The sequence below is a fragment of the Cavia porcellus genome, unplaced genomic scaffold (genome assembly GCF_034190915.1).
Source record: "Cavia porcellus strain 051 isolate PalLab524CR breed Dunkin Hartley unplaced genomic scaffold, mCavPor4.1 scaffold_26, whole genome shotgun sequence".
NCBI classification, from domain to species: Eukaryota; Metazoa; Chordata; class Mammalia; order Rodentia; family Caviidae; genus Cavia; species Cavia porcellus.
The window spans coordinates 23,153,778-23,171,576 of NW_026947509.1; the positions used below are offsets into that span (position 1 = coordinate 23,153,778).

Below are 17,799 nucleotides of genomic sequence, written 5' to 3' on the forward strand. Positions count from 1 at the left end.
CAGATAGGGATGCAGAAATACATCTACAAAACTCTTACAAGTAATATTTTATTCTGTCACTATGCTGATTGATTTCAGTGGACACCATTTACAAAGAAATCATACTGACCATGGGATTTTATTTTATTAGTACACAGCTGCAGCACGTAAGGTTTACATTCCTTGTGTGCCTGGTGTGGAGTCGATACATGTATATCACACAGCTTCATTCTTTTTCTTTCCTTACCTCTCCCTCCTACCTACAAACCTCCATCTCTTGATCCCCTTCCCATTCTAGAAATATCTAGCTCTCTGCTCCTTGTATCTATCTCTTCTTTTGCTCTTTACTTATATTTTGTGTTTCACATATAAGAGAAACCATGCAGCACTTAAGCTCGTGCGTCTCTTGCATCTGAGGTTTCTAAGCGTGGGTTGCATTATTATGGCAGCACGATGTCTTCAGCTCTTTTGGGACGACACCTGGGGGAATAGCTGGAACGAATGGAATTTCTATTTCTAGTGTTTTGAGAAATCTCAAAAGCCTGCATCATAAACATATGAACAAGAGTTGTCAGAGAATTGAACATGTGATGATAAGAAATGCGTTTTGAAAAAGGATTTTAGTAGTAATATATTTTAATCAATACATAATTTATAGATATTTGTGGCATGTAGTGCAGCACATCAGCACTTGTATGTAACATGTAGTTTCATATCAGGATAACTGGTATATCTATTAGCTGTTCTGAAGTATTCTTTAATCTACTAGCTGTTCTGAAGAATTTTAATTATTCACCATAGTTATACTATTATGGAATATAAGAAGATATTTACCCTTTTCAATTTCACCCTAGTACCTGTAAAATATCCTCTCCAATTTCCTCTCTCTGTACCCTTCCCAGGATTTGGTTATCTACTATTCTAATATGTACTACTTTGAGATCAACTTTAGATATTTAGCTATTTATCTTTAGCATGTGTTTTCCTATATAATTCATCTATCTGACTTTTAGCTATTTCACCTTATGTTTTTGAGTGATTTCTGTAAAGATTATGTTATGCCTATTTTTTAGCCCCTATGGTCTATTTAGAATTATTTCATCAGTTTGATAAAAATCATAAATCTTACAATTATGAGGGTTACTTTATGCTACTTTATAAGTGTCCATCATCTTTTTTCTTCAGACTTTATAAACCTCAAGAGACAATCTTATAACAATTTATTTTAACAGTCAGATGAAATTTTAGTAATGAAGTAAGGAAAATTGTTGTAATGCTGCAGTGAATCATGAGAATTATATATATTCAAGATCTTAATTTCTATTGTTTTGGAGATAGCAGAGGTTGGTAGCTACCTTAGAGCTCTATTTTTATGCCTTTGAGGAAGCTCCTTAATGCTTGTACTATTTTACACTTGCAGAACGTTGTGCAAGTGTTCTGGCTTCATCAATACTCATCTTTTTAAAAATATGTATTTATATAAATACACTTCACATTATTTTATATATAACAGCCATCATAAACTAGGCGAAGGTAGCCTACTGTAGTTTTATCTGCATTTCCTATCTCGTTGGTGATACTAGGCATATTTTTTTTTTTTTGTGCCAGGGATTGAACTCACAACCTCGCATTTGCCAAGTAGGCACTTAGCCATTGAGCTAAACCACCGGCCAATACTGGGCATATTTTCATATATTTGTTGGCTCTGCAGAAAAGTGTTTTAGTTTGATGTGCTTATTCTTGTATATTTTTGCTTTTGTTGCTTTACTTTTGGTGTCATATCCAAAAAATCATTTCCAAGGTCAATGTTCTGAGCATTTTCCTCTATTTGTTCTGGTGGTTTTATAGTTCTGGACCTTATGTCTACATCTATTCCCCTGAGTTAATTTTTCTGAATGGTGTTTTATAGGCACTGCATTTCATTGCCCTGCATATGTTACTCTAAATAGCCAAGATATAGAATCCATCTTATTGACTGAAGAACGAACATAAAATGTCCACTGATATAACTAGATATTATTCAGCCTCTTAAAAGAAGGATATCATGCTATTTGTGATGACATGGATGAACCAGGGATATTATATTCAGTGAAATAAACCAATCACAGGTTAAATACCATTTCATTCCACCTAGAGGATATCAAAAAAGTAAAAAAACCACAGAAGCAGAAAATATAAAGGTGATATCTAGGGACTGGGACAGGAAGGGACCAGTTGGGAGTTATTGTCCAATGTCCATGAAGTTTTACTTATATAAGTGACTCTCTAGGGCTATTTTGTACAATATGATGCCTGCAATTAACAGCAGAGTATTGCATACCTAAATTTAAGGATGGACCTTGTATTAAGTGCCCTTACATCAGTTCAACAGAAGCAGTAGCAACAAATGATAAAAATAAAGAAGCTGAAGAAACTTTTAGTGATTTTGGATGTGTCTACGTTCCTGATTGTGATGATGGTTTCAAGAGTGTATGTACATGTCAAAAGTCATCAAGTTGAATGTATTAAGTGTCAGTACTTTTATATATCAATAATACTTCAGTAAAACTTTAAAAGAGAATTAAAAGCAATTTCTTGTATCTTGCCACATATTTTATCATTTCTTTGCTCTTCTTTTATTCTTCAAACTCCAAGATATCCTCTGGTATCGTTTCCCTTCAGCCTGAAAGAGTTCTTTCACTATTTCCTTTAGAACAAGTCTACTCATAATGAATTTTTTCCATTGTGTTTAAGAATCTGTTTACTTCACTATAATTCCTATTGTATATTTTCACTGGGCTCTGGAATTCATGTTCGACAGGATTTTTTTCAGCTTTTATATAATGTAATCGTCTATATGACATATCTGGTAGGCAACTATAAGGGCTTTGATTTTACTCTGAGAGAATCGGGAAGCCATTGCAAGCATTTTGTCAGAGAAATGACACAATCTATGACTTACACAGGCTGCGCTGCACGACACCACTTGCTGTTGTACGAATGGAATGTCAGGAGGCAAGCAGGCGGGCCATCGGGAAGGTGTCACAGGCACGTGGCAGTAGCCAGACTATGGGTTAATTCTTAATGTAAGGAAAACTGGATTTCTTGATGGATGAGATGCGAGTACTGACAGTAAAAAGGAAAGGTCAAAGATAACTATGTTTATATCCAAAGATATGGCACGAATGGAGTTGTTATCTGTTCACAAATAAAAGACAGTAGAAGGAGCAATCTGGAAAGAATGGGGGGAAAGGTCAGTATGTCAACACTGGTTACATTAAATTAGAATCCTGGTGCTCAGAATGCAGTATCTCCACCCAGAGGGAGGCCATTCATGTGAGTCTCTGTGTTCTGTGTCTCATCTATATGACCCAGTAGTGAAAAAGGGAACTTGAAATTCTTTTTTTTGCAAGAGTTGAAGAGTCTTCCGATCTCTGTTCCTCCACTCTGCTCACTTTCATCACATGACAGACCTTGCTAAAAACAGGCTGGACTGTGCCCACGAGTGGCAGAAAGTCCTGTATTCCAGGAGGTTTATGTTCAGCTTCCTCTGTAGCCCTGAGCACTGTGTAACTCAGAGCACAGAAGTACAGGGCTGCATCGCTCCCGTGGGCTCACGCCTTCTCCAGGTGGAAGGAAGATTCATTCTTCTTAAACTCAGCCTCAAAGCCTCGGACACCTTTAATCTGAGAGGCCCCTGTTAAGTACTTGAGGACAAGTTGGAGGCCTTGGCCAGGTTGCTGGATGTACCAGAAGAGGTAAGGTGGTGCACCATAGGTATAGTTGCACTTCAGCAGCAGAGGGTGTCCTTCAGAGACAGTGACATGGCGGTCAGGCTGGGCCACCGATGGGCTCCGCTTCCTCCTGCAACATCAAGCCTGCATCAGTGAGACCAGGACAGATTTATCTGTAAAGAGGTGGTGACTGTCCTTAGATTTTCATTGAGGAGCTGCTTCCTCTGTGGAGGTGGCAGCAAAGATTGCACGATTACTTACTCAGAGTGAAGGGTATTCCAAGCAGGAAGACAGTCACTGAGAACATGGCTGGTTGGTGAGCAGTCTGAGAGAGCTATTCTACATCTCCCTGAGAAGAAAGAATTGTGTTCTTAGAATGGAAAAATCTGAGATTCAGGGGTTTTCTGTTCAGGCAATGTCTAGAGGTCAATACTGGAGGACGCTTCCTTAACAGCGTCTATTCTGGAGCTGATCCTTCTCAGAATGCAGATCCTACTCAGAATGCATTCAGCGTGCTGTGAAGGAAAGTTTGCCAGAACCCAAGAATTTTTGTCTGCAGAGCCTTTTTTTGTTTGTTTAGGCAACATCGCCCCCTGGTGGTCAAGTATAGAAAAAATTAAACCTTGAGGCATAAGTGCTGGTTTTGTTTTGTTTTTGCGGTGCAATCGATGCATTTTCAAAGGTCTGCTTATAATAGGATATTTTAATCTTATGTACCAAACAGTATCATTTTATGAGGTAAATGATTTAATCATACTATTTTGAAAGTAAGGAAGCTGAAGAATGGAAAAAAAAGATACAATCGTTTGTCTGAGTAATATAGGATTAAGAACTGGTTAACCAGTGAAAATTTCCCACTATAGCCTGTTAGAGTAGATATCACTCTTGCTTAACAGAATCAAAGTCAAGTTATATGAAGTTAAATAATTTGCCCAAGGACACAAGAGGATTAGGATCTAATTCTGTTGCGCTCCAAGCTCAGCCCTCCCCGCTGGGTTACTTGGTGTAGTGATGCTGTTACAGAGGTGGAGGACTGTCACAGAGACAGTGTTCAGAGAAAACAGAGGAAAGCAGAGACCAGAGGGAACCTCCAGGAATTCAAACACTGCTGCGTTTGAAAGTAAGAGGAACTGTAACAAAACAAACCCTCAAACTGTCCAGAGAATGCAGTACAAAATCAGAAACGGCTGGTTCTTAGAAGGGTTTTAAGAAGAAATGAATGATCAAGGGAACAAACACTAATCAAATGTCTAACAGGAGGAGGACTTCTCGGTCGTTGGTTTTTTTAACAGCACAATGATGACAATTTGAGTCTTTTCAGCAGAAAATAAACTGTACTGAAATGAGGGAAGGAATAAAAATTTGAGTATAGAAATCTCTGGAAGGGTTTCTGGGTTATCTAAAGAGAAAAAGGAGATGGTGGACCCTGGATGGAGATATTAAAATAGTAATGGATTTTTAAAAATGTGGCATATTTACATGCTTTTGGAAAGAATCTATAAGCTGTGGTTCAGATGTCTGAGAAGACAGGATTGGAATATAATCCTGGATCAAAAGATCAAGCTTTGGTACAAGGAACAATTATGTCTAATTTTGTTGAAATAAAGGAAGAAAAGATCTGTTTGGTTTTAAGCAATACTTTGGGGGATGTGAAGGTAAAATTTTGAAGTATCTGTTATTTTCTGGGATGGGATGGTTTTGTGTTTGTTTAACCTTACTATTGTATGTGATACACAGAAATTAAATCCTGCTTTGGGGTTTGCTGCACATACGTATCATCATTTTGGCTGCCCATTTCCTCATCCTCAACTTTCCCTTCTTTTCTAGATCCCTATCGTATCTTGACAGAGCCTACTTCCCTGTTTCTTTGCATGGTTTTTATTTTGCTCTTTACTCTTTTCAGATTAATATATGAACTATTAAAGGGCTCAAAAAATGAGGTGTTAAAAGTAAATGAGCCAATCAAAAATGGGCACTTAAAAGGAGTAGCATTTCTCAAAAGTAGAAGTACAAATGGTCAATAAGTACATGAAAAAAGGTTTGCTACATTTGACCCTTCAGGAAATACAAATAACACTAAAACTCCGCCGGATACCAGTAAACATGGCCACCATTGTGGCCGTGCACCTCCTGCTTCACTCTCAGGTTTGCACACTGCCCTGCCAGTGGCACACGGCCTGGCCTCCTGGCTTGCTTCTGAAATCTGTGTGGAGGATTCTATGACCTCACAACTCTTGCATTTTGCTAGCTGAAGAAACGGTACCACCTGGATGATGCCGTGATCTGCTGACAGTCTGAGGAGCAGCCTGAGCCCCTTGAACTGCAGCCAGGTTGCAGGGTCCTCCTTGTGCTGCGAGCCTAGAGCCTGCATGGTAGGAAACATTTCCCCAGGCAGCCTTAGCAAGCTCCGCTCCCAGGGGCTTTCTTCTTGAGAAGTCTTTCAAACTAGGGGCGTTTTTACCTCATTGAGCCTATAAAAGTTGGGGTCCGGCCAAATACCGAGAGGCCTTTGAGTCATTTTTCCTCTCATCCCAAGGCAAATACTCGCTTTCTTAAGCTACTCTGTTCAGCATGCACGCTATGTTGGGTCTCACTTTGCTGGTGCTTGCTTTCTTGTGAGACTTCAAATTTTAATAAATCATTTACTTCTGCCTTTTTCACCTGATTGTCACTGTAGATCTGACTAAAAGAAGCTGGTAGTACTCATGCCTGAATACTGAGCTATCTTGAAATTCTTGCAATAGATTAATTAGTACAATGCCACTTGTTTCAGTTTCCTGAAAATCTCAGCATGTGGTCAAATGAAGACACATTTTCTCCCAAAATGTGACACACATGACTTCTAGTTGAACTTCCAGTGAAGTGTTCCTTGTCCACACCTGAAATCTCAAGCTCCTGGCCCTTAGCACTGCATTGCTGTCAGTATTTGGCCTTTTGAGCTCTGACCAGAATTGCCTACCAAGCTCTGCTTACATCAGTCTAAGGCTTCTCTAATCTGTATCTCCAGAATTTTCCAAATTCCCCCTGCAAACCAGTTTCAAAGGCTCTAGAATCACCTGGCAAGGTATACATACATAGCAATTACCCAACTGCTGGCATCACTTTTCTGTATTAGTCAGATTTTCCACTGTAGGACAAATGTCAGACACTTACAATTTAAATGAGGAGAGGTTTATTTTGACTCACAGTTTTGAGAAGATTCAGCCCATGGTTGGTTGGCTACAAGGAAGAACGGCATGGTGGGGACACATTGCTAAACTCATGACAGCCAGGAGGAAGACAGGGAAGGAAAAAGCTGGGCACAAGAACAGAGTTCTTCAGGTCATGTCCATCCTGCAGTGATCCACATCCAACCAGGCCTTACCTCCCAACAGTGCGTTCAGCTAAGAAGCTTATCAGTGATGAATTCACTGCTAAGTATACTGTCCTCATGATCCAATCACCTAACAAACCCATGAGACTTTGCGTGGACATTTTAGATCCAAATCAGAATAGACCCAGTTTTTCTTACCTACCTTCTCTCAAGAATTCAATATTTGTAAACTATGTGACTCTCGCTTGCAACTTTAATGTACAACTTTTTTTAGTTACAACAAAGATGTTTCTAAAGATCAGCAGGAACCAGTGACCTAGATAAAACTTTCTTGAGATGTATAGATTTGCTTCCTAAATTATTTTTCATGTATTCAAACCTGTAGAAAAATCCCCATCTCTCACCCCGTGTTACTTCTCTTTTGGGAACTTGACTGCTGTCTCTCTTGACAATGTTCTTTGATCTGATTAAAACTCCTCTCTTCTCTTATCCTGGTGGACAGTAAAATTCTTTATATTGCCCATGTCACTGATCTGTCTTTCCAATGCTGTCTCCCATGGCAGAGTTATTCTGGAGGAGGAAGCCAGTAAACCCCAGCCATACAGTCAAATTGAAATTATGAATCAAATTCTTGTTTCTGTAGATCCTAGGGAGAAAATGTCAGCAAAGGGTAAGTCTTTTTAATAAGAAGAAGATATACTGACATTTTGCTCAGGTTATCATAGAGAAGGAAATAAATAGTGAACAAATCCATAAAATATCAGACTAGTCTCTGTTTAAATTGATAGAAAATCCAAGCTAAGTTGTAATTATATTGGCATTTTTCTAACCTTCAAAGGTTAATTACTTTTAGCTGTTATTTTGGCATGTGAAATAATTTCATTCCTAGATATTTTAAAAAAAAATTAACTGCTACATACAACCATACTTTTATATATGTGCAATATATAAATTTGGTTAAACATATTTATCCCTACAACCTTTTGTAAGTTATGGAAAAAACACTCAAAATCCTTTCCACTAAGTGTTGAAATTTTAGAGGTCTGTGGCGCCAATGAAGGATACATTCAGATCCTTTGAGAATTTGTATCTTTGTCAGAATCCACTGATTTTTTCCTGAGGTAATTGAAATTCCATGAAGCATCTCTGTAAAAGAAAACCGATAACTGCATATTAGGAATTAAATTTACTAAATTTCATGTCTAAATGAGTGAATTTCTACACGCATCCCTATTGCCATGAGGAGGAGGGGCACCATCTCTTTGCAGACAATGTGACTTTAGCTTTCTCCACCTTCTGAGCTACCCTAGGGATGAGACACTCTTTGTGGCTTCTCAGGGCGAGGTTTGGGTACAGGCAGCAGGTGCTTGGGGAGCACTGTGCCGCTGCACAGAAATAGGTTCCTACGTCAGTTCCCCGGGTGGCTGTGATGTGCAGGGAGCCGTCCTGTCTTCCTTCTTCAAATCGGGTTGTCAGTCTGTCCTGCTTCTTCACTTCTCCACCCTTCACTAGCCTCACCAAGAGGACTGGATGACCCCCAGGCTTCTGCTTGTACCACTCTAAGTTGTTTAAAGAGGCTGAAGAATTGCAGTATGCGGAGAAGTTCTCTCCTTCCAAGACGTGCCAGAATCGAGGAATTTGCTTTACCTGTTTTCCATTCATTTCTGTGGGGAAAGACAACCAGCGGCATCACAAAAATTTGATAAGATCCCTATTCCTTAAGGTACACCATCTTGGCCATTCTCATTTTTCATGCCCCCCTGCCTCCCCTTCATTTAGCTTTTATTTCCCAGTCAGAAAGAAACAAGAAGTCTATTTCCTGCCTTCAGATATTTTCCTACTATGCTGAAATTTCTGGAAGCACCCGGGATTGTGGAACTCACGTGACAACTGCATCCATGCGATCAACAGGCTTGCGATGACCTGCATTCCTATTCCCCTTGAGAGAGAGCCCAGACTGCTTCTGGGTGAACTTTCCTAGAACTGGCTTCTTCTAGCTCTAAAAATAGTTGTGATGTGTCATGCAAAGTTCGTGTGTGTGTGTTGGAAAGGAAGAGAAAAAGTGTTTGCAGCCTGAGTCAATCTGTGTTTGCAGAGGCTGCCCCCTAGTGACTGATGTTGGAAATTGCTTATTTGATATCCAAGCGTTTTAAAATGTTGCTAATTTCTACTATATGAGTGTGTGTCATTAATCAGGAAGGGATAAATATCAATTTGTCATTACTGAAATTGTTCATGAAGGAATGATTTGCCTGATAGAGGCAGATTCTATTATTAAAAACTGGGGATCAGAAGAAAACAGAAAGTCTTACTTTGCCATCCATTTCTATTTTCATCGCGAATCATGCTTGCCATGTAGCATGTTTGCACATGAGCTCATGCAATGCACTGTCACACATTTCAATAAATGTAGAAAAGACTCATAATTATAGACAGCAGATCACCTCAAACAGAAAACAAAAAATACATACTGTTCTTCGTCATACAGATTTCCTTAATAAATTATTCAATTTAGAGTTGGTATCCACAGCCCTATTATGCCACTGGTACACAGTCCAGCAGTGGGAGGCACATTAGTATAATTGGAAGTAAAAGCTGTATTCATTAAATATCATTTCTTGTATGAATGCTTATATAAAAGGCTTAAACAGAAAAGTTTCCTATTGTATCGGATACATTCTGTTAATACACCATGCAGTAGAGAGGAGTGGATGAACACAGAAATTAATTTTGGGCAAAGCTGTGTGGTTCCACAGAACTTTTGTCAGATTGTCATAGTTATCCTAATACTCTAACTACCCATTAATTTTCTAAGTTGCCCTTGTACACCTAGAGGGTGTACACCCTTCTCATCCTGAAGAAAGTTACTGTTTTCTGTGGTAGTTAACAGCCACATGGGGATCATTTAGTTAAATGTAACTTAAAATTTAGTTTCTAATTCAGATCATCTACATTTCAAAAGCTGACTAGCGACATGTGGCTAGTGTCTTCTGGACAGTACAGATAGAGACCTTTCTGACCATCTCAGAAAGTTCTACTGGATAGCACCGCTCTAGAAAACAGGGTCTATAAAGTTGAAGAATCATGTCTATTTTGTTTTCTGCTGTATCACAAATGCACTTCCTAGTAAGTGGCAAGCACTTAATAAATATGTTTATTGTTCAACAACACGTCCTCAAAAGCATAGGTCAAATATTTACCCCACATTTTTGGTACATACATGAACACATTTAACAATCATAAACGAGGTAACTCTTATCTATGAGTAATGGGCATATAACTGAACCTGAGTACAGACATACATGGTAAATGACTAACACCACTTCCCTAACTTCCTTAGCCTAATTACATTTACATAGCTTCGCAGTTCTGGGAGTGAACATATTATTTGAGGTCTACCTATCAATTCAATATGAAAATGTAGAGTTTTTAGTGTTGCTATGTGAATGCATTACTGGTAGAAATCTTAGCTCATCATTTGCCACTAGTGAAACATTACAAATAAGGTAGAAAAGGATGGAAAATAAAAATTAAAGGTAGCATAGGCAAAGGCTATACCAATGGCCTTATATTTTTAACTAGTTTCACCTTAAGATTTTGTAATGGTTTTTCATTGTATAAAATAAACAGGAAGTGGTCTGATCAGACACATTTCCTAATAACTCTTGTGGCTGTGTAGAAGCTGGATTCAAGCAACTGCTGTCATTCAAGAGCATGCTGAATTCCTGAAGTAGGACAGTAGCAAGGAGCATAGATATAAGACATAGATATGAGTGACATTTGAGTGATAAATTCATACGTCCTTGATAACAACAGAGTATCGTCCTTTATTATTAGTACCTAGCATCAGTCTGACCTAATAAATGCTTGTGGGAAGAAATGTTGGAAGATGCCCTCGTTGATTCTCATGGCCTTGTGCCATCCCCTGCCACACTTAATTCAGTCTGGCTCCGTGACCCACTTTAGTAAATACAAGAAGCCAAACTAACATCATGGCAATTATTTGCCTATTAAATTAAAATTAAAATACCCTGGCAGCTTCACTTTTGGAAGACCTGAGTAACCAGATAAAACAAGCGGCTTCCCTGATAGAGAGACCATGAGGAGAAACCACACATAAGGCCACACGGAAGGAGCAGACCCTGAGAATTTGTGCAGAGAGGGCAGTCCAGGCACGTAGGGGACCCACTGAGCCCAGCTGTTCTGGCATTTCTACCAAGGTTCCAGATATGCAAATGAGTATTTGGAGAATTCCAATTACTTAGCATTTTCATATTTAAATATTACTGTAAATGACTCACACAACAGAAATCCAGACAATTCTAGATAAATATGCAATATTTGTCCAGTTTAATATTTTATAGCAGGTTTGAATGGCAGAGGCTATAAAATAATTTTATCTTTTGTGCATTCATTCAACATTTATGTGTTGGTTTCCCTGGTGTGTACTAAGCTGTGTGTCACACATGGGGGATTCGATGGTAAAAGGGGTAGATAAGGGCGTATTAACTACTGGAAGAAGGAAAAGGGATTTAAAAAATAAGATAATTTTAGGTAATGATAAATATTAGAAATAAGACCATGGATCCTGTGCAGGGATGATGTGGCTCTCCTCACGTGGCAGGTGTGGAGAGAAAGCTCCATGCTGATGCTGCCCTGTGACAACAGGCACATTTTTAATCTCTTGCACGATCACTTTTCTTTTCTCTAAGTAGCTGGTAGATTTTGTTGGGTACTGGTCTAGACATTAGCATTCCTCAGCCTTTCTACTTCTCCTAATACCCACGGGTGGCAGATGTTTTCACTACCACGTGGTAAGGATGAGAAATGAAAGCATAGACTCTTTAAGGTAATTAGCTCAACACAACTCAAGGAATGAAGGTTAGATCTAGAAATCCAGCTGACATCTGTGGTTCATTTTTCACCATCAGTGACTCTGGATCTCACTTATAAGGATATTTTATAATACAAAAAAGAGTAGAAAAGTGGATTTAAGCTCACTTAGCAGGGAAAATGTCTTACAACTTGTGCAACAATACCAAACTTTAGTTCAAAGTATCCCACTATTCTCCGGCCCAAATCACACCATATACTATGTTTGTCATTTAGAGGTCAGTCGCCTTCACACCTGGCTAGGCAATAAACAGCCAGCACGTCGTCCTGCGTCCTCTTCCACATGATTTCTGCAAGGAAACAGTTCACTGACCTTGGTTGAACAAAGATCCATCTTTTTGCTACGACGGTTCACCGCAATCCAACCTATAACCACGAGAGGGCAGCAAAGAGGCCAGTGTGAATGTGAAGCATTTTAGCCGGACACCAGGTGGCAGCGCTTCCGCTAACAACCGCGTCTGTTTTGGATACTTGCAGCGCGCTGGAACCAGATTCTCAAGGAACCAGAATACAGTAGATATATTCACAGGTTTCGCAAAGTGGTGACATTTGGGAAAAGATATAGGAAGTGCAGAGGTGCACCACGTAGGTACTTGAGGGAAAACAATACAGGCATGTTGGGAGCCTTGAAGCTGGAAACTGACCACTTGTGCAGGGCTGCGCTTGGCCAGGACATACCCATACCGGAAACAAAGAGCTCCAGGGTAACCCATGTGAAGTTGCTACAGCTCAGAAAAACGCCAGTCCCCTAAATAATCCGAGCAATGGGTTGCCAGGCAGCAGGGTTGAAACTGATATCATCTTTCCATTGGTTGAGCAGTTCCTTTCCTCCTGAAGGGCTCCACCTGACCCCAGCTTTGTCTGTTTTTATTTTCTTATCCCCTCGAGGTCCTTCACCCCAAGCACCTCAAGGGCCACAAGGGTCGGGGCACAGGCAGAAGGGGCAAAATCAAGGGGCAAATGTCCTGATGTGGAAACACAGTGAGAGTGTTTCAGGAATATCTGCTGCTCCGGCCCTGTACACCTACAGGCCGCTGTTTTCCCAGGGACTCACATGCATTCATCATTGCTACCTGGGATTTGATTTTTAAATCTGTTGCTCTGTTTGTAGTTTACGCCCAGGTTTGATGCTTTATTTCAGTTCTCTTTGGCCTGCAGTTGAAGCTGGTGATCCCTGAGATGTCAGCTGACTGCTCTCATATGGTTGCTCTTCTGTGATCAAAACCTTGCCGGGTAGGATCCTGTCAGCGCTGCGCTGTGGCTGGAAAGGGAAGCCAGGGATTCTCTTCAGAATTAGGGGAAGTTCAGTCTTCTTTCGCTAACGTTTGAAAATGGGAACAATAAGCCCTATAACGTAGTCTTTGATAATTAAATAGTGATTCTGAAAAATGTAACGTGGTGGTGATTTATGTGTGTTAAATACAATAAATATCAATTTTCTTTCTCTTTCTTTCTTTCTTTCTTTTTTTTTTTTTTTTTTGTAAAACTTGCCTTTCCTTAAGTATTCAGGCCTGTGTCTCTTTAACAATTTTTCTTCTCTTCACATAGGTTTAATGATGGATGCTTCTAGAAGACTGACTCAGTCTCCCTTTTCCCTGAAGGCAGCCATTTGTTTTCCTCTATCCTCTCAGCGTTATTTCCTTCTGACTGTATTAGCACACTCAAAGTGCTGAGCTGATATACAGGAAACTCTCAAATAGGCTTTATTTTCATTTTCCTGACATTGATGAATGCTTCTTACCCAATGGATATATTTTTGAAATAGATAAGTTCCTGTCTTTTAATTGTTTATATTCTTATTGCAGCTAGTTTAAAAGTTTTACTTGTGCCAGGTGGGGTGGTGCACTCCTGTCAACCTAGCCTTCCAGGAGCCTGAGGCACAAAGATGACAATTTTGAGCCCAGTCTGGGTAACTCAGTGCCTTTGCAAAATCCTGTTTTAAAATAAAAATGAAAAAATTGGGCTGAGGATAGAGCTCAGTGGAAAAGTCCTGAGTTCAATCTCCTGTACCAAAAAAGTTACATTATTTGCTTTTCATTAACAACTTTAAAAATGGTTTTTGATTGTTGACTTTCATTGCTTCTGATAATTCAGGCACCACTGTTCGTGACATTTCTAAGAACACGGCCTATCACTGCCGTGATTAGGATGGAGTGCTGACAGACTTTGGGATCTGCCTAGCGGGCTGGTGGAGCACCCTTCGGGTGTGTCTGGGTGACGTGGAGGTGTGACTGTGGGAACTATGTGTGGTCCCTGGGACCTTTATCTCTGGTGCTGCTCATCCCCTCTGCTCCTTGGCTGCCATGAGCTAAGCAGTTTTGTTCATCACATCTTTCTGCCTTGATGTTCCTGCCTTGAAGCCTGCCAGCTATGGTCCGAATTCCGTGAAACTGTGAACTAAATTAAAGCTCTCCTTCTGTGAGTTGTGAGTTTTGAGCGCTGTGTCTCAGCAATAGGAAAGCTGACCACTATAATCACCTTTCTTTGGCCATGGTGACTGTTTTTCTTTTGGTCTCATTTATCTGACTGTGGTAGTACTAAATGTGCTGGTGAGAACTGGCCTTATACCTTGTTGTATCTCAGTCACCACAAGGCACCAGTGGGAAAAAGTGGCTGAAGAGAGACATGAGTGCCACACAGAACAGCTGCAGCACATTAGCAGGAAGCATGATTTTTCTGTTGCTTTTATTTGAACACTATGTGTTGTTACAAGAAATACTTATAGATGCCACCTTGACAAGGGAATGCTGTGGTGGATTTGCACTGATCCAACCTAATACCTGGAAATAGATTCCTTAGAATCTGCTGTATTGTTCAGAGTTAGGATTGGCCCTAAGAAAAATGATGTGCGATGTGTGGGTAGTTGTGATGCACAGTCTTAATGTATTTGCTCTGCAGGTTCAGAGTTCCAAGCATGGGGCAGCTCACACACTTTGCTGCTGACCTGCCAACTCAACTTGTTATTCTTTTTTTTCAGTGATGAGGTACAAATCCAGGGTCTTGGGCAGCAAGCTTTTTACCACTGAGTGTCATCCCCGGCCTGCCAGGACTTACACCTCCTTCATATCCCAAGACCTCTTCTGGCTTCTCTTTGTTTTAGGCTGACTGTGTGTACAGCATGATAGCCATCAGCTCTCTTCTCCTGCAGTTCATTAATCCACCAAAGAAGATTGAAAGAGGGTTTGTCTTTTCAATCCTCATGGTACCATTAGGTCTTTATGCATCACAGTCCATCCTCGTGTTTGCCCTCATCCTCCATCACCCTAAATGTCTCCATGAGCTTCATCCAGTCGACAAGCCCAATGCCAGGTGCAAAGATGGTAACTTTGCAGAGAGTCTCTCTTTTAGCATCGGCAATCACAGGAGGTCTCTTGCTCCTTATTATTATCCTCTTATTCCACATCACCCCTGATAGCTCTGTGTCTCTGATTCTATATAACGGACACGAAGCCTCAGCAGGGCACTGAGGAAATTATTTTCAAGATGATTTCTGCTAACTGGACTTGAGCTTGTGCCGTGGGTAACTTTATGTTTCGTTTTCAACAACCTTACATGTGCTCTGTATGACTTTAAGGTAAAAGCTGAAGGCCTAGGATGTTCTAGAAGAGCGTTTTTTCCTTTCTGAAGGCAGCAGAAGGAGGTTTTACTGAGAGTTAAATATTCTGATCCTAAGCACGGTTGCTGCTTCTTCCCTGGTATCCGCAGGTGTGCTTCTCAGGCCTTGTGAGGCTGTTTCCTACAGAGCTCTTGAATTTTTGTCCAGCTTTTACTATTGCTTCAAACACTGTGCATATTCCCAGAGAGCGCAGAAGTACTCTTCACTCTCCAAGACTGAAATGGTGAGACTGACAGTTTTAGCTGCCTCCTGGAGGTAGACAGAACAGTGACTATCCTCTTCAGTCTCATCATAAAGTTATTGGCACATAAGGAAAAATCATCTCTCCACTAGGATGTTTCTTGTACCAAAAAATATACTGTAACTGCCTCTCTTCATAAAAACAACCCAGGGTAACTTTCCCCTGCATGCCCAGATACGTTCGATTGGGCTCCAGTCAACTTGTAGGCCACACTGGATCCTGTGGACACAAATACAAAACAGAGCTGATCTTTGGACATAGTAAAGAAAATGTAATAAAAATTAGGCTAATTGAGGACCCCCAGACAAACCAAACTGAAGCACACTTGGCTTTCTTTTCTCCTGTTTCCTTTCTTCCTCTAGCCCAGGTGAAGCGCCCTGTGCCTGTGTGTAACCCTTTCATCTTTAACGTTCTTTCTGTGTGGGAAACGTCTGCACCAAATAGCTGAAGGCCCGGCCTCCAGGAGCAGGCTGCAAGGTGGCAAATGTCTCACGTACTTTTGCACAGTGTGTTTTCTTCCTCAGGCTCAGTGTTCAGCATCTCTGAGATCTTGGGAATGTATAAAAGTTATAGAAGCACTTTTTGGGATCTTACGCTGTTCCTCCAAACAGGAAATAGGGTTTCTTAGGTTCATAGTTTACAAAGTCTGTGCATACAGATGAAAAGAAACAGGACTCATCTGACTTGTTCCTTTCATTACTGTTCTGTCCCTGGGTAGTTAGGTTAGGCTGCACCTCAAAAGGGGGTCTGAGAAAAGCAGATAATTCAAGGATTGGAGCTCAGGGCAACTGCAGCTGGAGTTGGTTCAGGCACACTGATATTACTAAGTGGAATAATTTTCAGGGTGCATGTGTTACCATACTGATTATGAGCCACAGAGTTTCCCTGTTACTACTTACTGTGGAATGTAGCTACTGATCTTCCAGTTGGTACATTGTTTTAAATGACGAATTATTATAAGGAGACCAAAAAGATATCTAGGAAAGAAAACATAGTCTCTAAAATAATACCACATACATATATATTATAAATAAGAGATCAGATGGTGCACAGGGAATTTCCTAATTCTGTGAGATTTACTCCTCTGTCCTGCTGTCCTCTGAGCGCTGACAGGGACCTTATGTTTTGGTTTGGGGTGGGTATTTGTACCTAGCAGATGTAAACTACAAGTGCCCACAACAGTCTGGAGAGGGATTTCTCTCCTGTTGAAATGGCTGCTCTGGGTCTGTGACAGTCCAAGTGTATGTAGTAGCTGTTTCTGGAATGTGGTTTTTGAGTGTGTTAACTTTGAATGAGTTATGATATCAAGGCTGAAAAACTATTTTTCTTTCCTAAAAATTGTTTTATCCTGTTTGTCATGATTTCGTTAATAATCGATGATATCTGGTGAAAGATAAAACTTAGTATTAAAGCAAATATTTAAGGACATAAATCATTGAATTTCAAAGTTTACTAAACTGATCTATGTTAAGATCTAAAGAGATGATCTGAGACAAAATACTATGAATTCTGACTGCATTGCAAGTGTTTATTCAAGTTTTGATTTTTCTCTCACTTCAAATCTGATCTTAAAGTGACACAGTCACCAATCCTGTAAGGGACAGAAGTCCTCAGGTCCTTTTTTTTCTCACTCACCTCCAACCATGGAAAATAGAAATGTCATAAAGAGAAAGAGAGACTGAAAGAAGCTTCCCAGTTATGCTGTCTTCCCAGTAGTTACGGGAATGCCAGTGGCTGTAGCAGTAAAGGCAAGAATCATGATCTGCTAATGTCAGGTGTTTCACTATGTTGCTGCCATGTGTAGCTAGCTGTGCACTTTTTGGTACAATTCTGTGATTCTTATTGAAGTTTCCAGGAAGAAAAAAGCTTTTCCCTAATTGCTGTTTCATAAGTAAACATATTTAGGCTTTTGATAGTACAAATTTTTTATTAGCACGTTTTCAGTACATAATAAATTAATTCATTGTGCGTAGTTGGTACATGTACACCGAACATCTTAATTCATCTCCTTCTCTTCTCCCCAACCCCTTCTTTCATCTCTTAA

General features: G+C 40.1%; 1 protein-coding gene and 1 gene segment (V, D, J or C); both read right to left on the reverse strand.

Moving 5' to 3' along the window:
* The window catches only part of LOC100719991 (T cell receptor alpha chain MC.7.G5-like), a 556,517-nt gene that overhangs the window by 471,947 nt on the left and 66,771 nt on the right, over positions 1–17,799 (reverse strand).
* Positions 8,224–9,039, reverse strand: LOC134473224 (T cell receptor alpha variable 25-like). The segment is given in 2 exon segments: positions 8,224–8,669; positions 8,889–9,039. Coding segments are annotated over 2 exon segments (480 nt in total).